Source organism: Caretta caretta, chromosome 16 (genome assembly GCF_965140235.1).
Source record: "Caretta caretta isolate rCarCar2 chromosome 16, rCarCar1.hap1, whole genome shotgun sequence".
Taxonomy (NCBI): domain Eukaryota; kingdom Metazoa; phylum Chordata; order Testudines; family Cheloniidae; genus Caretta; species Caretta caretta.
The window spans coordinates 6,112,139-6,128,261 of NC_134221.1; the positions used below are offsets into that span (position 1 = coordinate 6,112,139).

General features: G+C 46.9%; 1 protein-coding gene across 1 annotated transcript in view; it reads left to right on the forward strand.

The window, feature by feature from the left end:
• Positions 1-5,847: 5,847 nt before the first annotated feature.
• Positions 5,848-16,123, forward strand: part of MAN1B1 (mannosidase alpha class 1B member 1) — a 34,228-nt gene continuing 23,952 nt past the window's right edge. Inside the window, exons 1-5 of the mRNA XM_048822313.2 lie at positions 5,848-6,093; positions 8,668-8,776; positions 9,856-9,983; positions 11,422-11,582; positions 14,248-14,357. Of these exons, the coding sequence (XP_048678270.1) occupies positions 5,971-6,093; positions 8,668-8,776; positions 9,856-9,983; positions 11,422-11,582; positions 14,248-14,357 (631 nt within the window). The 5' untranslated portion in view covers positions 5,848-5,970. The remainder of the gene's footprint in view (positions 6,094-8,667; positions 8,777-9,855; positions 9,984-11,421; positions 11,583-14,247; positions 14,358-16,123) is intronic.

Consider the following 16,123-nt stretch of genomic DNA (forward strand, 5'->3'; position numbering starts at 1 on the left):
CTTGCCTGAACTGAGTCCGACACCGCCCCGATGAATGCTATTATTTGGGTCAGTGAGAAGGTTGACTTGTTCTCGTTGAGGAGGAGACCCAGTCTCTCAAAAGTGGATCTGACTAAACGGACTTGAGATTCCACCTGCTCCCTGGTGCGCCCCCTGAGCAGCCAGTTGTCGAGGCAGGGGTATACCCAGTGATGAGCTGCCAAAATCTGAAGATCTGGTTCCTTCAGTTGCTCCGGGTCTTTGGCGGCACATCCTTCACTTGCTCCTGGTCTTCGGCAGCACTGAAGTGCCTGCCGCTGAAGAGCCACTAAAGACCCGGAGCGAGTAAAGGGCCTGCTGTCAAAGTGCTGCCGAAGACCCGGAGCGCTGCCGGGTGAGTGAAAATTAAAAAGGGATTCTCAGCCAGGGGAGCCTCCTCAGGTGGGCCGGACAGGATGGTTCTGCGGGCCAGATGTGGCCCGCGTCCCGGAGTTTGCCCACCCCTTTAACAACCAGTTCTAAACCAGCTTCAAAATTTAACAACCGGTTCGCGTAAACCGGTGCGAACCGGCTCCACCTCACCACTGGGTATACCTGCACCTGCCTCCTTCAGAGGAAGGCTGCTATGACTGACATGCACTTGGTGAACACTCAGGGGGCTGTTGACAGGCCAAAGACAGTGAACTGATAATGTTTGTGGTTGACGACAAACAGTAGGAATCTTCTGTGTGCAGGCTGAATAGCTTTGTGAAAGTACTCATCTTTCATGTCAAGGGCAGCGTACCAGACTCCTGGATCCAGAGAAAGGATAATTGTACTGAGGGAGACCATGAGGAACTTCAACTTCACTAGGAACTTGTTGAGTCCTCGCAGGTCTAAAATAGGTCTGAGACCCCTCTTGGTTTTGGGGATTAGGAAGTATCAGGAATAGAATCCCTTGCCTCTGAGCTCCTGAGGAAACTCCTCCACCACTCCTATGGCGTGGAGCATCTGCGCCTCCTGGATAAGGAGTTGCTCATGAGAGGGGTCCCTGAAGAGGGATGGGGGGGGTAGGAGCAGAATTGGGGAGAATATCCCACTTCTACCATGCGAAGAACCCAGCAGTCCGAAGTTATTTGGGACCAAGCACTGTAGAAGTGGGATAGATGGTTCAAAAAACACGAGGAAGGATCCGGTGCTGAGACAGGTGCTCTGTACTCAGGTGGACCTTCAAAAGGCCTGCTTTGAGCCCAAGGAAGGTTTGATTGGGCCCTGTCCCTGCCCAAGAGGAGGATGGGAGGGTTTGTGTCTGCCATTCCTGCCCCTACATCTATAAAAATCCTGTTGTTGTGGTTGGGACTTGAAATGTTTTCGTTGGGTTGCCGGCGTGTGCATACCCAACGGCTTCATAGTCGCCCAGGAGTCCTTTAAGCTGTGCAGCCTGGAGTCTGTTTGCTCCGAGAATAACCCTACGTCTTCGAATGGTAGGTCCTGTGGGGTTTGCTGCACCTTAGGGGGCAGCCCGGCCGCTTGTAGCCATGAGCTCCTCCTCATGGCTATCCCGGAGGAAAGGGTGCAGGCAGCAGAGTCCGCAGAGTCTAGCGAGGCCTGCAAGGAGATCCACACCACTGCCTTCCCTTTGTCAATAATTGCTGAGAACTCAGCTCTGGAGTCTGTTGGGATCAGCTCCTTAAACTTCCCCATGAAGGTCCACGAGTTGAAGTTATATCTGCTGAGGATAGTTTGCTAGTTCGCTATCCTCAGCTGCAGGCCCCCCAGAGAGTAGACCTTTCTTCCAAAAAGGTCCATCCTTTTCGACTCATTGGATTTAGGGGTTGGCCCCTGCTTCCCCTGCCTCTCCTTCTCATTAACCGCGGCCACTACCAGAGAGCATGGCTGCGGGTGTGAGAACAAGTACTTGTACCCCTTAGAAGGGATGAGGTACTTGCGCTCCACGCCTCTAGTGGTAGGTGGGATGGAGGCAGGGGTCTGCCACAGAGACTTAATGTTGCTCTGGATTGTTTTTATCAGGGGCAGAACTACCTTGGATAGGCCTTCTGGTGTGAGGATGGCAACCATGGAGTCCTCAGGTTCGACAATCTCCTCTGCCTGCAACCCCATGTTATGGGTGATCCTCTGCAGAAGGTCCTGGTAGGCCCAATGGTCAATCAGTGGAGGACCCGAAGTAGAAGCCCCTGCCACCGCCTTGTCCAGGGACAAAGATGAGGAGGCCACAGGTGGCATGGGGTCCTCCTGACCCTCCAGCTCTCTAATCTCCTCCTGGTCAGTGCTGGGAGCCTCTGAGGCAACCGCTGTTGCAGTGGCAGTAGCCTGGCCCTGCAGTGTGACTTGCACTGGAGTTGACTTGGCGGCAACCTGGACAGGCGATGGGGCTTGTGCCAACATCATCTCGGATCCCCGAGTCATAGGCCTGTCATTAGATGGTTGAAGCGCTCGGGTCTTGGAGGCCACCAAGTAGGAGTCCCTGGTGAGGGAGCCCTGGGCCTGAGGGTAAACCCAGGAGGTCCAAAAGGGTCATTGCGCTGGGGGGCTGCCACTGGGGGTGCCATGCCGGTGGTGTCTCCCTCCGTTGCCGGTGTGATCTGTGCCTGCAGCAGCGAGAATAGAAGGAGTCGGACGAGACCGATCTCGACCGTGATGGCCACGGTGGCACCGAAGGGTATTGTGCTGGGGACCGCTGCCGAGATGCCCGTGTCAGGGATCGGTGCTAGGGACTGGTGCAGAGAGTATGGTGCTGGGGATCAGTGCTGCTCCCCCCTTGGTGCAGGGATTGGTGCCGCTCCTCTCGTGGTGCCAGGGAAGGGGAGCGTCTCCCTGCTGGTGCCGGGGAGCATGTCCAGAACCCGGTGCTTGAGAACAGTATCTCGGCGACAGTGATCAGGAGCGGCGCCGAGGTGACCGGTGCCGGACAGGTGATGGTAATCGCCTTATCATGGCTGGCTTGCCTCTAGATGGTGCCAGACGATACAGCACTGGAGGCTTGTCCCTGACCGCCGGGGGTTGGGGTACCATATCATGGCAATGAGATCTCTAGTGGCTTCAAAAGTGTCCGGGGTGGAGGGCAGCTCTAGCTTCTCTACCTGGCACTGCTCCAGGGAGTCACTGGGCACTTGACTCAACAGTCCCCCTCAGGGAAACTGAAGTCGACTGCTCTGACTCTTGCTGTTTGGATGCCAAGTGCTCCTTCGCGGGAAGCACTGGTGATGCGTATGCTGGTCCCGCTGTCTTCAGTACCGGGGAGCACCCCCTGTCGGTCTTTCTATAGTGCTCGTGCAGCACAGGCAAGTGGGAGCAGTGCTGGGCTGAAGCTTGCGGTGCCGAGGAGCACCAGTGCTGAGGGTCTCTTAGACTAGATCTTTCCTCGGCACTGTGTCATGTGCCGGGGCGCTCTGTATGGACATGCTCGGGGCCAGGTCCTGACAGCTCGTGGCAGGCTGGGGGCGAAGAGCAGATTCCATGAGCAGTTGCTTCTGGCAGAAGTCTCGCTCCTTTTTCGTCCTAGGGCGGAAAGCTATACAGATTTTGCACTTGTCAGTCTGTTGTGCCTCCCTCAGACACGAGTGATGGGGGTCACTCATTGGCATAGGTTTGCTGCAGACTCCGCAAGGTTTAAACCTTTGGCCTCATGGCATGCCCCAGAGCCCAAGGGCGGGGGCGGAGGGGAGTTTAGGGATTGGGAAAAAAGCCCACTCCCAAACCTTATCTACCACTATATGCACCATATACACTAACTATTCAACTAACTAAGAGCTAAACTACAACTATCAGAAAGTACGCTAAGGGAAACATTTGCTAGACAAGCGACTGCAGTTCCAACAACCATCCCTGGCGGTAAGAAGGAACTGAGGAGGGGCCAGGTCGGCAGGGGCATATATTCAGCACCATGAAGGCGCCACTCCAAGAGGCTCCACAGCCGACCTGACGGGAGCTGCTAAGGAAAAACTTTCTCGTGAAAAGTTTGTAGCATGTGGCGTGTGCACACACCTAATCGGAATCAATATGAGCAATCACTAGAAGAAGAATATCTTTTACTGGAGCAACTTCTGTTGGTGAGAGAGAGAAGCTTTTGAGCTTATACAGAGTTCTTCTGCAGATCTGGGAAACTTAATCAGAGTGTCAGAGCTAAATACGAGGTGGAACAGATTGTTTAGCATAAGTAATATGTTAACATAAATTGAAATATGTTAGTTTAGCATTATTAATGATCTCTTCCACCTTGTATTTAACGGTGACATTCTGATTGTTTCCCAGACTTGAAGAAGATCTCTGTGTTGTAGCTTGAAAATTTGTCTCTCTGACCAATGGAAGTTTGTCCAATAAAAGATATGACCTCACCTACCTTGTCTCTCTTACAGATATTGGGACAATTTAGCTAGCATATCCCAATTCACATAATTACATCTTATCCCCCTCCATTCTCCCTGCAGTTTCAATTAACTATGATTCTTCTTCACCATGTCCTGTGCTAAACTCTTACATAGCCTTGTGTGCAACTGTTAAACACAGTGCCAACGTAAGCAAATTTAACCTATGAGATTGTTCTCCCTAGCTGCATGAGCCATGATTTAGTGTGTGATCCTCCTTGCTCCAAAGTCCTGTGCAATATCAGCCTTGTGGGAGGGGATTCACTAATGTGTTCAGGACGAGTGTGTTTGTGAAGGACATTAGAGAGAGTGCGTGGAGGTTTCCTGCTAAATACTGGTGGGAGTGGGAGAAATTTGCAATGTGCACAAGTCAGGGAGGTCATCAAAGGAGAGCACCCTACTTCCCCAATGGCCTCAAGAGTCAATATGCTTTTCAAGAACTAGGTGTTCTTGCTGCAGAGCTTGCACGCAAGACCCCTCAAGGTGTGCCCTGAAACATTTCACACTGGAGCTTGGTGGGGTCCCTGTGTCCTAGGGGCTCCCTGTGGCTGCATGTTGAGGTGCATTTAGTGTTGCCAACCCTCCAGGATTGTCCGGGAGTCTCCAGGAATTAAAGGTTAATGCAATGAAACCTCCAGGAATTTGTCCAACCAAAGTTGGTAACCCTAGCTACATTCGCTGAAGTGGCCTTGGTAAACCAGTTGCTGTGCCTCACCCCCACTGTGGCTGCATTGTGATGACAGGTGAAATGATCCCTACCTGTGGCCAAAGGGTGATCAAATTCTGCACTAAGTGCCCTGCCTGGCTGGTGGATTTGGGTTACCACCTGACCAGTATTTGACTTGACTGGCCTAGCCAGTTATTGTTTTTTAATGGCTTTGTCAGAAAAACCATTTAATTGGCTGGGTCTTTTTAAATTGGGTCTAAAGATCTGCATGATTATCACAATACTCTGGGATACCCAGTGTTAAAAGTTTCTGCGTCCAGCTGAAGATGCTGCAGTGTTCCCACCTCCACCGTTTAAGCAATAACAGATCAAAACTGTTGGAAATCCAGCAGCTGCCTGCCACCAACACGTAAGTGCGCGGCACGCGTGTGAGAGAGGGCTGGAGTCACGCGAGAGTGAGGAGGCGTGCGATGTTACTGATCTCTTATCTCTATGCGTTATCTCCCTGGAGCCTAGCAGTGGCTGTTGAAGGGGGGTTGCGGAGTTGCCTTGTGGTTGGGATTGTGGTAGGCTTGCCTTGCCGGGGAGGGTGCTGGGTTGTCCTGTTTTTTTGCATTTCAAAGGCCCTACACCTTGGTGGATGTCTGGGGCGGGGGAGCTGTTTCACAGTGAGGTTTGCTCCCCCTGGCAGCGGCGCAATGAGCGATAACGGGGAGCAAGGCATCTCTGGTGCCCGCATGGCAGCCAAGGCCGGGCGTTGCTAGGCACACAAGCGGGAGGCTGTTGCTAGGGGCGCCATAGAGTCCCGCCAGGGCGTGAGGCTAGAGAGGCACCCGGAAGCGGGCTCGTCTGGCGCGGCTCCGCGGCGGCCGGGAGGCAGGATAATGGCGGTTGGGGCGGACGGCGGCTGGCGGTTGGGAGCGGTGCGCGGGCCGGGCTCTGCTTCCTGAAGCCGCCGTTATGTTCTCGGCCTCGCCGCCGCCGAGACGGGACTTCATCTCCGTGACCCTGAGCCTCGGGGAGGCGGCGGGGGCAGGCGGCTACAACAACAGCAAGGCCTGGAGGAGGCGCTCCTGCTGGAGGGTGAGGGGAAGGGAGGGACCTGGCCCGGGTGGGGGGCCTGCGGGAAGGGGAGGGGCCCAGGTGATGTGGCCGCCCCGCCCCCTCCCTGCTGAAGGGGGTCTCATGGACGGTGAGGGGTCCTGCCCCTCCGCTGGGTGAGGGAGACGCTGCCCCCTGCTGGAGGTTCGGGGGGGGGGGCTAGTAGCCCCGCCCCCCTCCCCCGCTGGAGAGGGCGGACGCTGGGGGAGGGGAGACCCTGCTGGGGGAGGGGGTGTTTTCCCCTACAGTCAAAGGAAGAGGGAAAGTCCCCCCACTGTTTGAAAGGTGGGGGGGGGGGAGTGGCAGAGCCCTTATGGGAGTGGTGCTCCCCACTTGATGTGGAGGAGGGTTGGGGGTATTTCAGACACTGAGGCAGGGGTGCGGAGGACAGGCAGTGGCAGTATCAGTGAGGGAGTGCCCATTCCCCCCCACCCCGAAAGGGCACCCTAGATAGTGAGGAAGAGGGCATAAGGCACCCCTGCATAGGGAAGGTGGGTGACAGAGGGCAACATCTCTCTCTTCCCAGTCTAAAGAAAAGAGGTAGGATATGCCTAGAGGGGCAGGTTGGACACTAGATGTCATCCGGTCCCGTCCCCCTCGCCTTTTATCCTACCCATCTCAAGGAAGAGAGGTAGGATGCTGGTGAACATGCTCATGGGGGGGGGGGGTAGTGGTCTGGGGTTACACACCTTCATCTTCCTCTTGAGACAGGAGAGAAATGAGGAGAAAGCATTACCAACTTTCATTCCCTTTCCATCCTGGTGAGCTGCCGCGTTTGTACTTGTCCTAGGGAACCACATTGGGGATAAGGATACAGGTAGCCCAGGAGGTAGTTGTGATAAAAGGTGACATAGAAGATTGAGCAATATCAACATCTCACCCTTTTTATTGGGGGAGGGATGTACAAGATCACTGTACAGCAGTGGTCCCCAAACTTTTTACCTCAACCTCCACCCCCCCACACACCTCGTCTGTGATTCCCTGCCCCCGGAGCCAGGAGCAGGGAACATAAGCAGGAGTAAAGGGGACTGGGCCCAGGAACAGAGCTGGATGGATTTCCCTCTATGCCCCCCCACCAACTCCCCAGGCTGGCCTGGGCCTTGGCTGGCCTGGGCCCCAGCTGCCCCCTCCCCAAATGTTCCTCTGTTCCCTCCCTAGGGCAGTGTGCCCCACAGTTCGGGACCTCTGCTGTACAGTCAGCAGTTTAGGGAATAACAGGGAACATATGTCTATGCCGCTTGGCAGAGTGAAGTGTGTTGACATGTCAGTCTTCACTGAAATGTTTGTGGCCTATGGTTGCTTGCAACAATGTGGATGCACCTGGTGTCTCAACCCTGGTAGGAGTAGAGTGCAAGGTTTGTGGGAAGTACCGTGGGGCAGAAGAGCTTCTGGGAAACTGAGGGATGTGCCCAAATGCAGCTTTGCCCAGTGTGGGAAGGGTTTCTTAGTGCAAAAAGTTAGCAGCAAGCTGTTACACTGGTTTAACAAAAAACAAAACAAAAAGAGTGAAATGGTATGTATGGTGTGAGGGCACTAAAATAGACAAGACCCAAAATGCTATCACTAAATGCAGTTTACTGAACATATGTAATAGAAGGCTGGTTTTTACTCTTCTCTGGCTGCTGATTTCATCGGATTGTCCTTAATTGTGAACAGTCTTTTGTTTTACTTTCTTGTTAATTATGCTGTTGGTTTACTGAACTTTCCCAAAGCTGAATGTGGATGGTTGTCTTTTTTTGGTGGCAGTCTCTAGTTTATATAAGTTTCACAAAGAGTGATTGTCCGAGGTGGAGTGTCTTGCTTTTCCTATCCAGCTTGAGATGCTTATTTTATTTTTAAGTTTCCTGCTTTGATGCACTAACATAATTTTTTCACAAAAAGAAAAGGAGTACTTGTGGCACCTTAGAGACTAACCAATTTATTTGAGCATAAGCTTTTGTGAGCTACAGCTCACTTCATTGAAAGCTTATGCTCAAATAAATTGGTTAGTCTCTAAGGTGCCACAAGTACTTCTTTTCTTTTTGCGAATAGAGACTAACACGGCTGTTACTCTGAAACCTGTCATAATTTTTTCATTCTCTCTCCCCCCTCCTCCTCACCCCTATTTTTCTTCTGCTTTGCACGTCCCTTATGTACACTTCGCTGGCCAGAAGGGAGGAGCCTCTGGGCTCTTTTCCAGAACCACATCCGGGCAGATGCATAGATCAGCCAGTGAAAGGTTGCTGTAAAGATCTTTGTACTGTAGTTGATGTTCTGTCCAGGATATTTATCACAGTGCAATTTCTCTAGGCTCTACAGACTCCGCCAGTGACTGGCCCTGATTTGTTCTCAGACCCAGCCTACCATATGCTAGCATGCTGCGTTGCTACTTTCCATATCATGACAAAGTAACTGATCGATTTTCAAAATAGGAAACAGTGTAAAACCTACACATAATCAATTTCATATTTATTACTCTAAAAGAACTTCCATGGGTTGGTTGGTTTGACAGCAATGGGCTGGCTTTCTACTTGTCATGCTAAAGAGTCTTCCTCTTATTTATTTTTTTTCTCAAAGAAATGGAAGCAGCTTTCTCGACTACAGCGGAGTGTAATTCTCTTCCTGTTTGCCTTCTTGGCAGTCTGTGGAGTCATTTCATACACAAACATGGGGGAACAGTGGAAAAGTACGTCTTCCATACAGTTTAAGGTTGCCCTAATAAATGTCATAAGTGGTTAAAAGATTGCATGTTCTTAGTTTTTGTAATTACATTTTTGCAAGATGTGCTCAATGTCTGACAGAAAAAAATATTTTATTCAGAAGTTTAGTTAATGTTACATACATTTTATTGCAAATGTTCAGGTAGAAATTACTCTATCCATCCCTTTTTTAAAAAATTTGAATAACAGTTAGTTCATTTTGGTTCTTTATCCTGAATATCTGAAGTGACATTTTGTTTTGGCTAATAGTGAGTTTAGAGGATGCAAACATCCTTAGTACTTAGTTTAAAAAATAAATAAAACAGCCCAAACCTAAAGATTTAGAGCAGTGGTCCTTAACCTGGGGTGCACGCAACCCCTGGGGGTGCGAGATGACATTTCTGGGGGTGCGAGACAGGCCAGATTTTTTTAGAAGGTACATCATTGAAAACACAAATTAAGCACAGGCACATAAGTACAACTACTTTGTTTCATCAAACCTATGTATTTATTAACATTATACATTTTTTAACGATTACTGTAATATACAAACAAAAAATATATCTAGGTTTAAAGAACTGACCTACTTCAACGATTTTTGATAAGGGATGCGAGAACATATTTTGAGAACCAAAGGGGTGCAGGCTGCAGTAAAGGTTAAGAACCACTGACTTAGAGGATAAGAAAAACAATTCTCTCTCCATTGTGATTATGCAGAAGGGTTGAACTCTTTTTAAGCACTTTAGGGAAAGAGGTCCAAGTTTGCCTTCAACACTGTCTTCTTTCAGCATTGAAAAGTTGTTTTGTTTTTAAAAAAATCAACAAAAAAAACCCAAATCTATTATTATGGAGGCTTGTAGTTTAACACTTTCAGTTAGACATGCAAGATCTGTAGCTTCCCCCCCCACACACACAAAAGGTATCACTTGCATATAAAATACAGGTGACTACCTTTGTGCTTGTCTACATTTGGTGTGGGGAGAGTTAGTTTTCCAGCTAGCATCGAAAGTGTTAATTCCTTATGCCAGGTAGTTTGATGTGTACTGAATGTATTTTATCCTTATAGGTCTAACGAACAAATCAGCAGAAGATCAGAAGACAGAACCAGAAATCCCTGGATTGAAACCAGCAAATCCAGCTGTTTTACCAGAACCACAGAAAGCAGATGCTAACTACCCAGAGCTTTCACTTCAGGTATTGCAAGGAAAAATGTTCTTCTTAACCCTAGTGTTTGTGAAAGCTGCAAATAGCATTTAATTCCAACAGCTGTAATGGAAAAAGAAACGAAGGCCTGTTATAAGAATTAATTTCCTATAGGTAGAGAAGTCAACTCTCAAGAAAGCCTTTGGTTCCAGTGTAGTATTTCTGGCTTTTGTATGTATCCATAGACTTAAAGAGAAGAGAATTGCTCTGATTTCTGAGAACTCTCTTCTTAGCTCAGTCTGAAGGAGCTAGTCAGCTGTCTAATAGGACCACTAATACTCAGTGAAAGCATTTTGGGAGGTGGGGGTAGGATATTTCTGGAATTCTCAGTTGACATCATGTGGGCTTTATTTAATGGTGAACTTGTGTTCAGTATGTTTCCTAAACCACTGGTGTGCTTGTCAGTGCTGATACTTCAGGCTTTTGTGACCTGGTATTCTAGGCTCCATCTTACTATCTTGAGGAATCTGCTTGTGCTTGGCCTAGGCCCAGGCATACCCACCATTGCCTGCCTCTCATTCAGCAATATGTGCTCTGACCTGCTGTGGAGCTCTCCAAACCTCAGTCCTGGAAATTTGAGCAGCCCCCAGGCTCTGTGGCTGGCTAGAGTGTGCACAGTTGAATATGAGGCAGGGGATAGTCAACATCTCTGGTAAACTGCAACAGCTTCCCAGAAGAGGTGGAAATAATAATAAATCTAGTAGCTCTCTAACTCTGAGATGCTCTGCAGGTGTGTGAAAGTTATTTATTTTATGGATACACTCCTAACGGGTCATACAAACTGTCTGGTTTCCAATAAATTCATTGGGGGAGTGATAGGAAAAAGGAACTTTGTTTAAAGTGTGCGTGTGTGTGTGTTTGTGTTTCCACACACATTCTCCTGTTCGCACAATTAGTTCAGGGAATTTAGGATTCTTTGTTTTAAATGAAAATGATCTCTCATGTGGTGCTTTCTTCTAATTTGTATAATGTGCATCTATTACGAAAAATAATTCCTGATATTGGATCACTTCTGCATGTGTAAGCCCTTAGTAATGCATCTCTTTGTTATAACTAGTATCAATTATTGCACCTAGTTATATATATGTGTATAATAAGTTCACATTTTTGACAGTGCTCTGTGTTATGTATATACCTGGTAATGATACAAGTAGCCTAATATCTTCACCGATAACTGTTACCCAAGGAGCTATGTACAGTTTTACCAGAGGTAAAAAATTCAAACATGATTTCCCTCCTCCTCGGCCTGTCTGGTTGAGATGAAAGGTTGCATGCTGTGACCTGTAGTCCCCTGCACTACATCTCTATATTAAAAATGAGGGTGTTCTCAGATTGCATTGTACAACTCTGGGATGCTTTGGGACTGCGTATTGGCCACCCATGCAGTAGATCATATGCATCTTGATTTACTTTTGCCTTTCTTTCTTAGAAACGCTCAAAGCCACTTCACGTCCGACGTGGTCCGCCTAATCTGCAGATCAGACCGCCACGGAGAGATGCAAGAATAAAGGCCCAAGATGTTGCTGGCAAGACTGAGGAAGAACCTGGCCAGGCTGATAAAGAAGAGAAAACAGAAAAGTCCATTATTAGGTAGGTAGAAATATTTCCAACAAGTTACGATTTGCTGGAGCAGTCTTCTAGTTTTATTTTTATTCTCTCAGAATCTATTGGGAATAAGATGAATGTACAAATTTGTGAGGGCTTTTCATTGTCTGCCTAGAATGTTATTTTACTTATATGCTCCACTCAAGATTTGAGGCCCTATTAAACTAAGCACTGTACCAATGCACAGGTAGACGCAGCCCTTGCCCTGAAAAATTTGCAGTCTGTAAGATTATTTCACTCTATCAATTTGTTCTGTGTTAGATGCTAATACAATAGCACAATCATCATTATCTTAGTCCTGATGTACATTTGCAAATTGTATGGGTATAACTGTCTGTCGGGGTGTGTGTGTTTTTAGGATTTTTTAATCAGTGTAATTATGCATACTAACCTGTGGTATGGATGAACTTATACAAATATAAAGGTGCCTTATATTGGAATAGCTTATTCCCCTACCCATATGGGAATAGCTATATTTGTATAAAGCACCTTCATACTGATGTAACTGCATCCACTCTAAGGAGGCTGTACTACTTTCACCATATTAACCAGTATTGTGAAAGCATTACAACTTTCTGGTGTATTAATCATGGTGTTCACTTAATTTGGGAATAAGCAATAGCGTTTGACTTCATTGCTCAATATAGAGAGAATAGTAAAAGTTGACCACAGATACCTGTGGTATGTTTACACGAGATATAATTTCCTAACATTTTTCTCACCCTTGCTGCCACTGGTGCAGCTCAGTTGGTGCGGGCAGTGGCACCAAGTCTGCACTAGTGTTCTAGCCATCATATCATCGAAACCCTCGCACGGTGGTTGTAGAATCTTATCTGCCCAAGCACTCCCACCATTGCGACCACTGGTAGAGCGGCACTACTGGCAGCAATGATGGTAAATCTAGGAAAACAACTTCTGTGTAGGTCTGTAGTATGCTAGTAACAATGTCAGTATTAATGCAGTAGTGCTCACTTTAGATAAGCTATTACCAGCAGGACAGTGGGGTGGGAGGAGGTATTGTTTCATATTCTCTGTGTGTATATAAAGTCTGCTGCAGTTTCCACGGTATGCATCCGATGAAGTGAGCTGTAGCTCACGAAAGCTCATGCTCAAATAAATTAGTTAGTCTCTAAGGTGCCACAAGTACTCCTTTTCTTTTTGCAAATACAGACTAACACGGCTGTTCCTCTGAAACCTGGATCTATAAGGTCTATCTTTTTTTAACATACAAGCTTTGTGAGTTCTATAAACCATGCTTCTCTGGGGGTAGCTAAAGTTCATATTGAAATTCAGTTAATGTACAGATACATAAAAGGATGTTGTTAAAACTGTTAACCCTCAGCGTGAACCTTTCTTGACTTTGGTCCTTCAGGAGTAATTCTTATGTAATTCTTTTCCAAACTGATTTATGATGCCACTTTGTTGAGGAAACCATGTAACAAAACAAGCACTTTACATTACTGCTATCCTGTGTCAGGGCCGCCCAGAGGATTCAGGGGGCCAGGGGTCCTTCTGCTCCGGGTCTTTGGGGCACTTCGCCGAAGACATGGAGCGGAAGGACCCCCAACGCCGAATTGCCGCCGAAGACCCGGAGCGGAAGAAACGGTGGCGGGTTCTTCACTCCGGGTGTGTTCAGCGGCACTGAAGGACGTGCCCGTGAAAACTCTCTTGGGGGCCCGGGGCAAATTGCCCCACTTGACCCCCCCCTTTCCCCCCCCCGGGCAGCCCTGTCCTGTGTTCACAGTTGAATTGGTAATGCTCATTTGCATGAGACTGTTTTAATCAATTGGAAGTGATTCATGCAATAATTTCAAACCTGGAAGTCAATACCTGTAATATTTTCAAATGCAATGATCTTTCACACATTTTGAGTTTGTACATTTCTGATTCCTTTAAGAAATTCCATTACAGCAGCAATTGTTTCATGGAATCCTAAAAGCCTTCATATTTCTTAATTCAGTTCAATAAAAGGTTCATTACCATTTGCCTGGAAGAAATCTCTGACTTCAAATCAATATTAATGAGCCAATAAGTGATCTTTTCCTATTTTGTGCCATGATCAAAATCTCATTTAGTTCCCTAAAATACGAGGAGTCTGGTGGCACCTTAGAGACTAACAGATTTATTTGGGCATAAGCTTTCGTGGGTAAAAAAAACCCAAAACCAAAAACCCCACTTCTTCAGATGCATGGAGTGAAAATTACAGATGGAGGCTTAAATATACTGATGCATGAAGAGAAGGGAGTTATTTTACAAGTGGAGAACCAGTGTTAACAAGGCCAATTCAGTCAGGGTGGATGTGGTCCACTTGACACCTCCTCATCACTTACTGGGAGTGGAGTATATTTATGCCTGCATCTGTAATTTTCACTCCATGCATCTGAAGAAGTGGGGTTTTGGGGTTTTTTTTACCCACGAAAGCTTATGCCCTAATAAATCTGCTAGTCTTTAAGGTGCCACCAGACTCCTCGTTGTTTTTGTGGATACAGATTAACACGGCTACCCCTCTGATATTTAGTTCCCTGTTTATCAGTCTGTTGTGAAAATATGAAATGAACAATGTTTGACAGTAGAGATAAGGATAATTCATTTTAACTCTTGTCTCTATTTTAATCTAGTTAAATATTATTGAAATACCTTGTACTTGCAGTTGGAGAGGAGCAGTGATAGAACCTGACCAAATCACTGAATCTCCTTCCAGTAAAATAAAGGAACCAGAAAAACCATCGTCTGTGGAAGTGGAAGATCAGAAAGAGCCAGGTAATGGGCTACAGACCATCACCTTTCTCATTATTGACCATGAGATTTAGATGTTTATATCTCCCTATTAGATTCATGGTCAAAGTTATGCCATCCCTTAAATCTGCTATTTTTACCTGAGAAAGAGTTGCTTCCTGTGGGAAGGGGAGGAACTGACTGAAAAGAGATTATGCATTGTTCATCTAGAACATCTAAATCCTGCAGCATACTTGATCTGCTGTGACAAAACAGGTGCATGTTTTTTCAAGGTTTCTGGTGATTCACAAATAATGCTGAGAACTGAGAATATGAAAATACTGATGCACGAATATTGCATTAGCTGTACTAGTTGTTACCATGGCACAGTATCATACGTGGCTGTAATTGCCAGATCATGTATCAATAGACTGCGTGCTATACTTGCTGCCACTGTGCAGCTCACCTCTGCCTGCTTGCCACTCCCAAACGAAGTGTGGTTTTTTTGCTTCTGATATATATTGGGCACATGCATCTGTACCCTAACCTTGTCCTGGATATTGCATGCAAACGTTGAATCTTCCATTTCATTACCAAAAACAAACCACAATAAACCATAAGCCCCAGAGTGATTTATTAAATTGAGTATATTTAAACTATACTTACTTATCCTTAAGGAAAGTGCTGTCTTTATTTCTGCAGCAGCAATACCTCCTATAAAAAGAACAGGAGTACTTGTGGCACCTTAGAGACGAACCAATTTATTTGAGCATAAGCTTTCTTGAGCTACAGCTCATTTCATTGGATGCATATTGTATTGGTTCGTCTCTAAGGTGCCACAAATACTCCTTTTCTTTTTGCGAATACAGACTAACACGGCTGTTACTCTAATACCTCCTATGTAAGTGGACAACTGTGGAAACAGGATGGCCCTACACTAGGGAATGTTTTTGAGAGGCTCCTGGTTATTGGCTTCTCCTTTGCCTTGCCAGAAGATGACAACGTTATATTGGGGAGTACTATAGGCACCTGTCCTCAACCACCTTCCCTGCTCTGCAAAATGTACATTCCTCCCGCTTGGTGAAGCACTTGGTCCCTCCCATATAAATGACAGGTTTTAGAGTAACAGCCTTGTTAGTCTGTATTCGCAAAAAGAAAAGGAGTACTTGTGGCACCTTAGAGACTAACCAATTTATTTGAGCATAAGCTTTCGTGAGCTACGGCTCACTTCATTGGATGCATACTGTGGAAAATTCTTCTGTATTTTCCACAGTATGCATCCGATGAAGTGAGCTGTAGCTCACAAAAGCTTAAGCTCAAATAAATTGGTTAGTCTCTAAGGTGCCACAAGTACTCATTTTCTTTTTCCCATATAAATATCTTACTACCATTTTTTTTCCTGGTTTCTCTGTATGTGCATGCCTTCATGCACAACCTTCCTCCCCTTGTTTAAATGGACATTTGCTCCTACCTTTGACCTCTCTTGCCTTTTTTCTCCCTCCCTGAAATTGAGAAATAGGAGTGGCACTGAAAATAGGCAGCATGGCCTGATTTTCTCTCTGCTTCACATCCCAAAAGGAGAAGTGCCCTCCCCTTGGGAAAAATAGCTGTTTAGAGAGATGGCTTGAAAAGGACAACTTTTTCTCAACAGTGGTTTGCTGGTCCCTTGGAGACCGGTTGGGGAGAAGAAAGTGACTTCCTCCATTAATTCATCACACACTGCTTTTGAGGATTACCAGGAATAGGCAGCTGACTCTTCAGTTGCTGTCCCAGTGCAGCAAAGAATCTGGGAATCTGCTCTCTGATGAGCT